Here is a 14,406-nt window from a genome sequence, read left to right on the forward strand (position 1 = left end):
TACCAATCCAGCTATGTTTAAATCTCTCACTCCTGCATATTTTCATCTGTTCTTAAGCCTTCCTTTTCTCCTTCTTCCTGGCAGTAATCTCCATTACTCACCTTACCTCAATCCAACATTGACTTCCAAAACTCTCATTCTCCCACACACTGCTTCTTGCTCTCGTCTGGCACTCTTTCTCCTCTTTCTCTCAACAACAGAAAGAGTCATAGATGTCTACAGCATGAAAACACGCCTTTAGGCCCAACTTAACCATGCCGCCCAGTTTTTACCACAAAGCTAGTCCCAATTGCCCGAATTCGGCCGATATCCCATATAACTGCCTAAATGCTTTTTTAAAGACAAAATTGTACCCGCCTCTACTACTGCTTCTGGCAGCTCGTTCCAGAAACTCACCACCCTCTGTGTGTAAAAATTGCTTCTCTGAACCCTTGTATCTCTCCCCTCTCACCTTAAACCTATGCCCTCTCGTTTTAGACTCCCCTACCTTTGGGAAAAGATGTTGACTATCTACCTTATCTATGCCCCTCATTATTTTATAGACCTCTATAAAATCACCCCTAAGCCACCTGAGCTCCAAGGAAAAAAGTCGCAGTCTATCCAGCCTCTCCTTATAACTCAAACCATCAAGTCCCAGTAGCATCCTAGTAACACTTTTCTACACTCTTTCTCATTTAATAATATCCTTTCTATAATATGGTGACCAGGACTGTACACAATATTCCAGCTGTGGCCTTACTACTGTCTTTTACAACTTCAACAAGATGTCCCAACTCCTGTATTCCATGTTCTGACCAATGAAACCAAGCATGCCGAATGCCTTCTTCACTACCCTGAGCAGTTGTGACTCCACTTTCAAGGAGCTATGAACCTGTACCCCCTAGATCTCTTTGTTCTATAACTCTCTACCATTAACTGAGTAGGTCCTGTCCCGGTTCGATCTACCAAAATACACCACCTCATATTTATCTGAATTAAATTCCATCTGCCATTCATCGGCCCACTGGCCCACTTGATCAAGATCCCGTTGCAATCCTAGATAACCTTCTTCACTGTCCACCATGCCACAAATCTTGGTGTCATCTGCAAACTTACTAACCATGCCTCCCAAATTATCTTCCAAATCATTAATATGAATTGCAAATAACAGTGGACCCAGCACTAATCCCTGAGGCACACCGCTGGACACAGGCCTCCAGTTTGAAAAACAACCCTCTTCAACTACTCTTCGTCTTCTGTCGTTAAACCAATTTTGTATGCAATTGGCTACCTCACCCTGGATCCCGTGAGATTTAACCTCATGCAACAACCTACCATGTGGTATCTTGTCAAAGGCCTTGTTAATGTCCATGTAGACAACGTCGACTGCACTGCCCTCATCTACGTTCTTGGTTACCCCTTCAAAAAACTCAATCAAATTCCTGAGACGTGGATCGGAATTCTCCGACACCCGTCGGGCCGGAGAATCGGTGGGAGGCGGTGTGAATCACGCCCCGACGCTTCTGCCGGATTCTCCAGCGCTGGTTTTACGGCGGGGGTGGGAATCACGTCATGCCAGTCGGGGGCCTGGCGATCCTCCGCCCCGCAATAGGCCGAGTGGCCACCCATTTTCGGCCAGTCCCACCAGTGTATATTACACCAGGTCCTTACCAGCGGGACCTGGCTCTGCGGGCGGCCTGCGGAGTCCTCGGGAGGGTTGGGGGATCTGGCCCCGGGTGGGGCCCCCCCCACGATGCCCTGGCCCGCAATCGGGGCCCACCGATCCACGGGCGGGCCTGTGCCGTGGGGGGACTCTTTCCCTCCACACTGACCACTGTAACGGTCTGCCATGGCCCGCACGGAGAAGAACCCCCCCGAGCATGCACTGGGATGACATGCCCTTCGGCACAAGTTGGTGTGGTGCCAACCCCACCTGCGCCGGCCTAGCCCTCCTCCGCACCTTCCGGGAAACCCAACGGCGGAATGGTTCACGCCACAATCTGCCGCCGGTACGGCCCGCCCCGCCGGGTAGCAGAGAACCCGGCCATGGTTTTCCACTCACAAAGCCATGCTGACTGTCCCTAATCAGTCCTTGTCTTTCTAAATGCCTGTAGATCCTGTCTCTCAGAATACTTTCTAACAATAATAATAATAATCTTTATTATTGTCAGAAGTAGGCTTACTTAAAACTGCAACTTAAGTTACTGTGAAAAGCCCCAAGTCACCATACTCCGGCGCCTGAGAGAGAATTCAGATTGTCCAATTCACCTAAGCATGTCTTTCTGGACTTGTGGGAGGAAACCAGAGCACCCTGAGGAAACCCATGCAGACATGGGAAGAACGTGTAGACTCCGCATAGACAGTGACCCAAGCCGGAATCAAACCTGTGCCCCTGGCGCTGTGAAGCAACAGTGCTAAGCACTACCCACCACAGACGTTAGGCTCACTGGTCTGCAGTTACCAGGCTTTTCCCTGCAGCCCTTCTTAAACAAAGGCACAACGTTTGCGACCTTCCTGTGGCTCAGACACCTCACCTGTGGCTGTCGATGATTCAACTATCTCTGCTAGGGGACCCGCAATTTCCTCCCTAGCCTCCCACAACATCCACGGATACATTTCATCAGGTCCAGAGGATTTGACTATCTTGATGTGCTTTAAGACTTCCAGCACCTCCTTCTCTGAAATATGAACACTCCTTAAGACATCATTATTTATTTCCCCAAGTTCCCTAACATCCATGCCTTTATCAATAGTAAATACCGATGAAAAAAATATTCATTTAGGATCTCACCTATCTCTTGTGGATCCACACATAGATGACCTTGTACATCCTTAAGAGGCCCTACCCTCTCCCTTGTTACTCTTTTACCCTTTATATATTTGTAGAAGCTTTTGGATTCTCCTTTGCCTTATCTGCCAAAGCAATCTCATGCTCCCTTTTTGCCCTCCTAATTTCTCTGTTAACTGTACTCTGACAACCTCTATGCTCTTCAAGGGATCCACTTGATCCCAACTGCCGATGCATGTCATATGCCTCCTTCTTCCTTTTGACCAGGGCCTCAATATCCCGAATCATCCAGGGTTCCCTACTTCTACCATCCTTGCCCTTCACTCTAAAAGGAATGTGATCACCCTGAACCCTGGTTAACACACTTTTGAAAGCTTCCCACTTACTAGCCGTACCGTTGCCTGCCAACAGACTCCCCCAATCAATTTTTGAAAATTTCTGTCTGATACCATCAAAATTGACCTTGCCCGAATTTAGAATATTTCCTTTTGGGTCAGATCTATCATTCTCCAAAACTCATGGAATTATGGTCACTGGTCCCAAAGTGATCCCTCACTAACACTTCTGTCACCTGTCACTTCTGTTCCCAAGAGGAGGTCAAGTTTTGCCCCCTCTCTAGTTGGGCCACCACATACTGAATGAGAAATTCCTCCTGATCATATTACTCCACTCACTATTCAATTGCTTTCTTCAATGGTTCCACAATCTTCACTGATTCCCTGTATTAATGGTTCCCGATCTTGTCCTTTCTTGTCCCTCCTCATATCCATATCCGCACCCGCATCTTATTAGTATCCAGTCCTTATTCCGAAAGAGCCAAAAGACATGCTGTTAGGTGAATTGGACATTCTGAATTCTCACTCTGTGTACCCGAACAGGTGCCGGAATGTGACGACTAGGGGTTTTTCACAGTAACTTTATTGCAGTGTTAATGTAAGCCTACTTGTGACAATAATGATTACTATTCCTCTCCTCCGGAATAACAAAGCCAGACTCACAACTGTCTTGTAGATTCTTCCTTTCAGTTTCAGTAATGCTTTTCTATCACCTAACACTCAACTTCACCCCTTCTAATTATGTCAACCAGAGCTAATCCATTGCTTAATTTCTATTTCCATACTTTGATATTCTGCCACACTGACTCCAGGCACTTGAAACTACCCACCTTCTCCAGGTTTTCACCCATAATGTTAGCACCTTCATTCTGACTCTCTTCTCTCGGCTCAAATTGACAGTCCAAATATTGCATCTTTGGTCTACAAATCTTCATTATTCCGTGCTTTTCTCCAGTTCTTCAGATGTTCAGTCATGTGCTCATCACCCCCACCAAATAATCCAATTACATCAATAAACATAATTGAACATGACACTTCCTGTCTCATTTGCTCAATTAGAAAATCCATGACAATCAGGAAGGGGCTCAATGCCAATTCTTGGTACATAGAACATAGAACAGTACAGCACAGAACAGGCCCTTCGGCTCTCGATGTTGTGCCGAGCAATGATCACCCTACTCAAGCCAACGTATCCACCCTATACCAGTAACCCGACAACCCCCCCCCCTCCATTAACCTTATTTTTTAGGACACTAAGGGCAATTTAGCATGGCCAATCCACCTAACCATCCACCTAACAATCCAACTTTGATTTCAAACCTCTCACTTTCCCCCACCCTGCTGCTTACTATAGTCTCTCAATTCTTGTACATGTCCTGTAATAGCCCTATGTACCTCTCAGGGACTCCACAAATTTGTGAACATCTCCAGACTTCCTCCCTAGGGACCGGGTCATAAGCATTCCCTGGACAAATAAATACAGTCCTCATGTTGCATATGATATTTAAGGTGTGAACTAACTGCTCTCTTTGTCCCACTCCTGAGTTGGTTGTAACACAGTTTGAATTTAAAAGGGAAGTGATATTGCCAACTCAATGTGAATAATTAACTGCGTATAGCTCGGTGCAAGAAATGAGACACACAGGTTCCTTAAATTAACAAGTAAAGAAGTTTTATTGCTGAAACACACTCAGGTAAAGATGCAGAAGTTATTAACAAAGGTTTAAAATGTGCAAAGCTGCCAAACTGTCTGCTAATGTGTGTTAGTCACCACTCATAGTATATTACATGTATTACGGCACTGCCCGTATATTAGAGGTACAAACTCCCTGCCTACTGATCTGCCCAGTAGGTGGCGTATAAATGTGTGTGCTCTCCTGTGCTGCAGCCATTCTGGTTCCAGCTACAGGAGGCACAACATCTTGCTCAATAAAGCCTCGATTGTTCCACTATTCTCGTCTTAGTGGCAATTGATAGTGCATCAATTTATTGAGCAAGATTTTTTAAACGATGGATCTCCGCAACAAGCCTGCTCGGCCGCAGCTGAGCCCTCAAGCAGCCAACGCACGTCCACATTTGACCACTGGCTATCCTGCTTCGAAAGCTATCTCAGAACATCTGCTGAGGAAACCTTGGACTCACAGAAGCTCCAAATCCTCTATTCACGGGTGAGCCCTGACATTTTTCCCCTCATCCAGAATGCGCCCACTTACTCCGAAGCGATGGATTACCTGAAGGGACATTACGTTCGACCAGTAAATCAAGTATACAACAGGCACCTCCTGGCCACAAGACAGCAACTCCCCGGGGAGTCTCTGGACGATTTCTGGGGTGCCCTGCACATCCTAGATAGGAACTGTGACTGCCAGGCTGTTTCGGCAGTCCAGCACACAGAACCTTTAATTAGAGACGCTTACGTCACAGGCATGAGGTCTGCGTACGTCCGCCAGCGGCTACTGGAAGGGGGGTACACTCGATCTTGCAGGAACAAGGCAGCTCGCTAATTCATTAGAAGTGGCCAACCGTAACGTTCAGTCCTACATCCCCAACTGCACGGCACCCTCGTGGGCATCATGGGCCCTCGCCAGCTGCCAACTCCAGCTCACCGCAAGCCTGCGCCGTGTGGCAGCCAGCCAACTCTTGGGGGGGCCCAAGTTTTTTTTTTGCGGGCAAAACAATTACCCCAGGCAGAGGTGCCCGGCGTGGAGCGCGACCTGCAGCGGGTGTGGGAAGAAAGGACACTTTGCTTCTGTTTGCCAGGCCTGGTCGGTCGCCGCTCTTTCCAGGCCCGGCGTTCCTACACCCACCACGTGCAACCCAGGGACACCGCCATCTTCCTCACCACAAGCCATGTGTGGCCCGTGGGCGCCGCCATCTTTGATGCCGCCCGCCATGTGCGCCCTGTGGGCGCCGCCATCTTCGGTGCCATTTTGGACGGCGTCTCAGGACCCCTGCTCGTCTGGCCATTCATCGCTCGCTGCTACCTCCGCCACCGCTGACCAGTCTGGGACCTCCCAGTATCTGCTGTAGCTCACCTCTACCACCCTGGATCAGTCCCGGCCTCACGACCGCAGCGACGATGGTGAAGATCGATGGGCATGAGACGACCTGCCTTTTTGACTCCGGGAGCGCAGAGAGCTTCATCTACCCCACTACAGTAAGGCGCTGCTCCCTCCCGGTACACCCCGTCACCCAGAAAATCCCCCTGGCCTCCTGATCCCATTCTATGGAAATCTGGGGGTACTGCATCGTGACCCTCACCGTCCAAGTTGTGGCGTTCAGCAACTTCCGGCTCTACGTCCTCCCCCACCTCTGCGCTGCCCTGTTACTCGGCCTGGATTTTCAGTGCCATCTCCAGAGCCTAACTTTAAAATTTGGCAGACCCCTACCCCCCCTCACCGTCTGTGGCCTCACGATCCTTAAGGTCGTCCCATCTTCCCTGTTTGCGAACCTCACCCCGGATTGCAAACCCGTCGCCACCAGGAGCAGATGGTACAGTGCCCAGGACAGGACCTTCATCAGGTCGGAGGTCCAACGGCTTCTGCGGGAAGGAGTCATTGAGGCCAGCAACAGCCTTTGGAGAGCTCAAGTGGTGGTCGTGAAGACTGGGGAGAAGCACAGGATGGTCATCAACTACCAAGGTTCAATGAAAAGGTGGAAGGAGGTGATTGTGATGATATGCATAAGCAGTTATGTATATAGTGACATGCAAGACCTCCGACCAGCAGGTAGGGGTAGAGATCAACCACGTGACACTGCTATCTCAGAGAGTTGACAGAGAGTTTACGTAGTGGATGGTCATAGTTTGTAGTAGCTCGCAATTAATTTATTATAGTTAGTTTGTTTTTGATGATATTCTTATAGGTGTCTTTACCACACATTTGTTAAATAAGAAAACTTTAACTAGAATAAGAACTAGATGTTCCACAGTGCATTTATTCCAACCGGCCAAGCACCAGAACGTAACAGTGATGGTAATGGAGAGATCAGAAAATCATGAGGGAGATGTGAAGTAATTGACATTGTTCAGAGACTAAAGAAGTATTCAAGTTCCTCCTGGCTCTACAAAACCATGTATGAAACCAAAAATGTATGTAGTTTCATTGAAACCAGCAATATTCCTTTCGGGGACCACAAGTTCAATAACGAGTACTTAGAGTGTGGAGTGGTGCCATGGCCAGTCTGCACATTCATTTCATCAATTCGGTCTGTAATAAACTGTTTATAACTCAAATTGCTTGTTAAAAGCAGTCTTCTGCCTGAAATAGACAAAGTTATTTGGTCAGTTCATGTGAAGGCCCCAACAAAATGCCCGTGGACATGAGTTGAAATGGGATCAGCCCCAAAATTTCCAAAGTGTATCCATGCTATTACTATCCAAAAACTGGGCTACCCTTACTGAATCTTTACGAGAAACTAAGAGTTATTTTTAGAATTTTAAAAATGCTATAAATACTCAGGCCAGGTATCATTTGGAATACTTTGCAATTTTCAAAGCCTGCAGCAGGAGGGAACATTAACCATTTCAGTGCTAATTAGCAACCCTTTTCCCTCTTTAAGGAGCATATTAAGAGGTCTGTCTGGCACAGAATAGAATTTTCAATTATCTTTCTGGACAAAGCCTGGTGCAAGTTAGTGCACAGCTGTTGCTGTTGATATGGGGCAAAAGAAAGTTTGTTTCCGTCTGTGCTTTTTATGAAATTTGAGATGTTAACTAGCATCAGGTTGTAGCTTGACTAGGTGTCCATGTCCAGTTTGTTCCATTTGTATCCTCCTAACCCCTTTAATAATAATAATAATAATAATCTTTATTGTCACAAGTAGGCTTACATTACACTGCAATAAAGTTATTGTGAAAAACCCCTAGTCGCCACATTCCAGCGCCTGTTTGGGAAATGGAGGGAGAAATCAGAATGTCCAAATTACCTAACAGCACATCTTTTAGGACTTGTGGGAGGAAACCAGAGCACCAGGCGGAAAACCATGCAGTCACAGAGAGAACATGCAGATTCTGCACAGACAGTGACCCAAGCTGGGAATCGAACCTGGACCCTGGTGCTGTGAAGCAACAGTGCTAACCACTGTGCTACCGTGCCAGTCTCTTTGGCACAGCAGCAGCAGTGGCAGTTTCCAGCATGGATGTCACCTGACAGCTTCAGCCTTCTAGAAGCACTCAGAGCCTCTGATTGGATGCCAAGCTTGCCTACTGCCAATCAGCCCAATTATATTTACATGTGGGGTTCCCAACTCTGCTTTGAAAATATGGCCCAAGGTTTCAGGTTAACTGGGAACTTTTTCTTGCTGCAACTTTCCTTGTCTCCATGGTGGACGAATGGGCAGCTCAGAGGCTTCTATCAATGCCGTTCTGGAATAAACTGCTTATTGAGAACCCTGAGATGATGATCTGGAGTGGAATTCCCCGACCCCCGCAGGGCCAGCCCCAACGCCAATACGGTGTAGCACTAAAGGCCGTTGGCGGCAGTTTTGGCGGCAGTCGGCGGAGCGGGAGCCACTCCGTCGCAGGCCAAGCCCCTAAAGGCGCTGAGAATGCCGGAGTGTTTGGCGCCACTCCGCTACGCCGGGACCCCCCGCCCCGCCGGGTAGGGGAGAATTTTGCCCCTAGTTCCCCATTCCTCCTTATAGAATTTTCCATCTCATGCCTATTGATATAATCTGACTGGAAATTTGATGTTTTGAGGACTCTGTACCACTTTGACCTTTTGCACTATTGTTCCTATATGACAAGCTACCACCCTCATCTGGGCAATGCTTGGGTGGATTAAAAATAATATTGGAGCATCATTTAAACCAAAATTGGGTCACTGAGTTCTTGGATATAGAGATTTTTTTGTCTGGTTTCAGACAACATCTTGACTGCCATTTAGGAGCAGGATAAAAGCACAGACGTGAAGGCATTGATCTGAAAGAAAAAAGTAAATTTTTCGAGGCTGGATTGATGCATGTCATTCGATTAATGCAACAGATTTTTACATTCTCAGTTCACTCCCACAATGGGCAGTATAGTCTGGCAACAGGTGACTTCATGAAATAAATAAACGTGTGTCAAAGGAGTGTCACCACCCTAAATGCTCTTCGCATCTCGTAGCAATTGATTGCAGAGCAGACCTGGCAATATATCTCTCGCAACACTCCAGCCGGAGAATGTTTGCAAATAGAAGATGAGGGTGATTCAGCAAGTAAGATAACTGAACATGGTTCAGTCATTGACAGATTGAGCAAATGTAAAATTTGTAGTTGTATTTTTTCACAGTACAGTTAATTTTTCTTATTTAACCTTCACAATATGAAATTCTAATGTCCATTTTCTACTGAAAGGAATTCATTCAGATGACCTTTTCACTGACAGTACCAGAAATCTGACCAATAAGTGTTCAGTTTATATTTCTGAAGTAGCTCAACAACTAATTTAAGGAGGAAAATAAATACAGGAGTCTTTCACAAATGGAGGTTGGCTGATGACACAAAACTGGGCAGAATTGAGAGTTGTGAGGAGGATGCAAGGAGGCTTCAAGGTGATTTAGGCAGTTGAGCGAGTGAGCAAATACATGGCAGATGCAGTACAACGTGGCTGAATGTGAAGTTATACATTTTGGTGTGATATACATAAAGGAAGAGAATTATTTAAATGGTGATATTTTGGGAAGTGTGGATGTACAAAGGGATCTGGGTATCCTTGTAAGCCAGTCAATGAAAGTGGAGAGACAGGTGTAGCAAGCAGTTATACAGGGCCTTGGTGAGACCACACCTGGAGTATCGAATGCAGTTTTGGTCTTTCTCCTAAGTAAGGATATACTTGTCAAAGTGGAAGTTCAGTGGGTTAACTAGGCAGACGGGTGTAGGCGGAACTCTCCTATATGAGTAGAGATTGGTTCAATTAGGCCTATTTTCACTGGAATTTAGAAGGATGAGAGGAGATCTGATTGACACGTATAAAATTCTAACAGGGGTGGGCAGACTAGATGTAGTGAGGATGTTTTCCCTGGTTGGGGACTCCAGAACAGGATATGGAGTATATCATTTAGGACTGAGATGAGGGAAAATCTCTTCCTCAAAGAGTACTGAACCTGTGGAATTCTCTAAAGCAGAAGGCTGCGGAGGCCAAGTCACTGAATGTATTCAAGAAAGAGATACATTTTTAGTTTTTAATGGTATCAAGTGGTATATTATATTAAGTGGCAGAGCAGGCTCGAAGGGCTGAATGGCCTACTCCTGCTCCGAGTTTCTATTTCTATGAATATCCCAAAGAGCTCCACAGCTAATGTAGCATTTTTGAAGTGTCAGCACAATTGTAAGATAGTAAATGTAGCAACAAAATTGCATATAGCAAGATCCTACAAACAACAATGTGATCATTGCTAACCGATGTTGGTTCAGATCATTCATGCCTAGCTGAGAAAGCATTCATTTTTTAATGGCCAAGGCTGTTCAACCAACTTTAGAGAAAGAAAATTAGGCAGTGTCAAATTTCTGAAATCGAGTCCCAGGTTTACATACATTTTTGAATTTGAACTAAGATTGTAATGATTAGAATGCCAGTAATTGTTCCACCTACTAATTCTCTGTAATTGATTTTATTGTGGGGTTGTGATGTGTATTAAATTTTATCACTATTTTGAAGAAATAAAAGAAAAAAAAATGAGGAAATATGTGACTGAGATATATCATAATTAGAGTTGTTTTTTTTTACAAGTTATACTGCTACTAAGATAAACCATTACTATATTACAACAGATTAAATTGATGATATTCAAATTTAATGTCCACACAGGCTACTGCAATGGATGGGGAGACTCACATTTTGTTACATTTGATGACCAATATTACACCTATGAAGGAAATTGCACCTATATCCTAGTGGAAGAAACAAGTGCATCACTTGACAACTTTGGTATTTATGTTGACAACTCTCACTGTGATGCACAAGATGGACTTTCTTGTTCACGTGTTATTATAGTGAAATTTGAAAAACTGGACATAAAGATTAAAAATGTTGCTACAAGTGGTCTTCAGCATCTGGTAATTATCATTATTATGCATTTTCTCCATTGGAAGCACTTTACTATGTGTTGAGTGCAATCATGTAAGTGTCTAACGTAAAAAGAATCCCAAAAGTCTCTTATAAATATATCAGTATTAAAGGGGAGTCAAAATAAGAATGAAGCCAATTAAGGACCAAAAAATAAATCTTTTTGTGACAAAGTGTGTGCCTGAGGTTCTAAATGTCATCTATCTTCACTAGAGAAGTAAATGCTGCCGGTGTGGCAGTAAATGAGAAAATAGTGGCAATATTGGGTAAAAATAGATAACGAGAAAATAATTAAATGGTTGGCATAAACAAAGTAACAAAGCCTAGATGTAACCTAGGTTATTAAGGAAAGTAGGGTATAAAATGGGGAGACTGTGGTCATAACTGTCCAATCCTCCCTCCGGTACAGAGCTGATGTTAGAGAATTGGATAATTGAAAATCTTAACATCATTGTTCAGAAAAGGGAAGGAGGATACACCTGGCAATGACTGGCTTCTCAACCTAACATGAGTGGTAGAAACCTTGAGAGGCATTAATTAGGGACAAAACTAGGACTTGGGAAAAGTACGTGCTAACAAATATTGTACCAGCCTCCCGGACAGGCGCCGGAATGTGGCGACTAGGGGCTTTTCACAGTAACTTCATTGAAGCCTACTCGTGACAATAAGCGATTTTCATTTCATTTCATAAAAACTATCACAGGTTTGCTAAAGACAAATTGTGCTTTCCTAATTTGATTAGGCCCTTTGATATCGAAATTGAGAGAGTTGATAAGTGTTGTGTGGTTGATATGTATATTAACTTTCAACAGGCTATTGCTTGTCAGCAAAATGAAAGACCAAATAAGGTCAAATATACACACAAATTAACTAAGGAATAAAAAGCAAAGCGTACTGGTGAAGGGTTGTTCTCCAGATTAGAGCGAATAATTTTAGAATGGTACCTGGGATGAAAGAATTGAGTTATGTGGAGGGACTAGAGAAACTGGAGTTGTTCTTCTTAGAAGGGAGTGTACCAAGAGGCGTTTTGATAGAAGTATTCAAAATCTTGAAGGGTTTTGAGAGAGTAAGTAAGGAGAAACTGTTTTGAGTCACAGAAGGGTCAATAATGAGAGGACACAGATTTATATAGGACAATTCAGCGGACTTAAGTTAAAGTCCACTGAACGGCATGTTTACCGGACCATATCTTGGCGGCTGCTGCAACGAAAATCACCCGCTATCCAAAGGCATTTTGCTGTCTTGGTTGGCCTCGGGGAGCTTCTCACTGCCAAGACTGCACTCAGCTCACCAGCAGGCAAGGCTCCTCACAGATTGGGGCACCATTTTGGAAGGCTGCCCCGATCTTTCCACCCCTTTTCAGGCCCCTCCCCAGCGTTGGGGAGGCCCTCGAGAACCGCCCAAAAACCTTGCACCAGAGCCCACTGGCAGTGTCAGCCTTGCACCCTGGCAGTGCCCCTGTAAGTGTCTCGATGGCACTGCCAGGGTGCCCATGTGGCATTGCCAGGGTGCCAGACTGGTAGGGCCCAGGTGCCAGGGGGAGTGCCAGGGTGCCACCATGCCCTGTCCCCGACCACCCGGGGTCTCCAATAGCCTGGGAGATCTCCCCTGGTACCTATATGACTGGCCCACGTTTATGTGAACCAGTACTAAACAACGGCCTGCCGAGATTTGCCAGGCATGGCTGGTGAGTCCCAGGCACTGTGCGTAAGTATTCAGATCTGGATTTCGCCCAGCAGAGCAAGTCAGGTGACTTGCACATGGCTTTGCGCCCTGTGCGGAGCCCGATTTGTGGTTTGCATGAAATTCACTCATTGCACCCGGATCCATGCCAAGTGCAACAGGGTTGCTGAATCACACCCATAGTAAATTAGAAAAGAACAAAAGTGACATGTGGAAACATTTTTCATGTAGTGAGTTGCTATGATATGGAACGCACTGCTTGAAAGTGTGGTGGCAGCAGATTTAACAGTAACCCCTTATTAAGGAATTGAATAGGTATCTGAAGGGAATAAAATACATGCTATGCCCAAAGTAGAGGGGAGTATAGTTAATTGGTTATCACTACTGAAGACTAGGATGGGTTTGATGGGCTGAATGGTCATTTTTGGTACTGTTATCATTCTATAATTCTACATAAAGCCACATTGCTATTTAGAAAAATTGTGACATTTTGTCTTATTATTCAGGTGACTGTTGATGGCAACATTGTGTCACTACCCTATTCAAGAGATGGTGTGAAGATCGCCAGCTCAGGCATTGACATAATGCTTGAAATTCCTAAAATAAAAGCTCTGGTTACCTTTAATGGTTTAACTTTCACAATCAAACTTCCAAGTGAAATATTTCGAAATAATACACAGGGGCAGTGTGGTAAGGATGTAAACTATTTATTAAACTCTTTAAAATAAGACTTTTAGGAGGTCGGTTGTTGGTACATACACATCAAAGACACTTTTGTTATGAATATATAAGTTCCGAAGTGAAAATCGCGGAATCATAGAATACCTACATTGCAGAAGGAGATCATTCGGCACATCAAGTCTGCACGACCCTCCGAAAGACCACCCTACCTAGGCCTAATCCCTCACCCCATCCCTGTAACCACACCTAACCGTTGGACACCAGGGGCAATGTTATCATGGCCAATCCACCTAACCTGCCCATCTGGACTGTGGGTGGAAACCGGAGCACCCGGAGGAAACCCATGCAGCAGAGGGAGAACTCCACACAGTGACCCAAACCTGGATTTGAACCTGGGTCCCTGGCGCTGACCACTGTGCCGCCCATCTAAATAATTGCACTCTAATTTGTATTTTAAATTCCATTTGTACCTTATATCAAATCGGATGTGATATAATATACACACCGATCGAATAAAATAGGAACAATTTGAATGCCAGACATGCACAATTTGTTATCATGTGAGCTGCCAGCTGACTATGTATTGTCAAGAGGGTGAAAACTCAAGTGTACCTTTTCTCAGTGATCAGGAGAAAAACTCAAAAATAAGTAGGCTGGGCTGCTTTAGCAAATAACTGCTGACAATGTTGGCAGAGGCTTGCAAGTAAGTATTGTTTTCCCTTGAGTCTATTGAATGACACGTGGCCCCTAGGAGGTTAATGCTGGATGTGAAGTGGTTACCACTGTCGCCTCACAGCGCCAGGGACCCAAGTTCAATTCCAGCCTCGGGTGACTGTTTGTGTGGAGTTTGTACGTTCACCCCTTGTCTGTGTGGGTTTCCTCCGGGTGCTCTG

The 14,406-nt window shown here is 45.2% G+C and overlaps 1 protein-coding gene across 1 annotated transcript in view; it reads left to right on the top strand.

Moving 5' to 3' along the window:
* Window positions 1-14,406, top strand: part of LOC119970928 (mucin-2-like) — a 254,661-nt gene that overhangs the window by 181,405 nt on the left and 58,850 nt on the right. Inside the window, exons 33-34 of the mRNA XM_038806037.1 lie at window positions 10,892-11,139; window positions 13,339-13,522. Of these exons, the coding sequence (XP_038661965.1) occupies window positions 10,892-11,139; window positions 13,339-13,522 (432 nt within the window). The remainder of the gene's footprint in view (window positions 1-10,891; window positions 11,140-13,338; window positions 13,523-14,406) is intronic.

Source organism: Scyliorhinus canicula, chromosome 9 (assembly GCF_902713615.1).
Source record: "Scyliorhinus canicula chromosome 9, sScyCan1.1, whole genome shotgun sequence".
Lineage (NCBI taxonomy): Eukaryota > Metazoa > Chordata > Chondrichthyes > Carcharhiniformes > Scyliorhinidae > Scyliorhinus > Scyliorhinus canicula.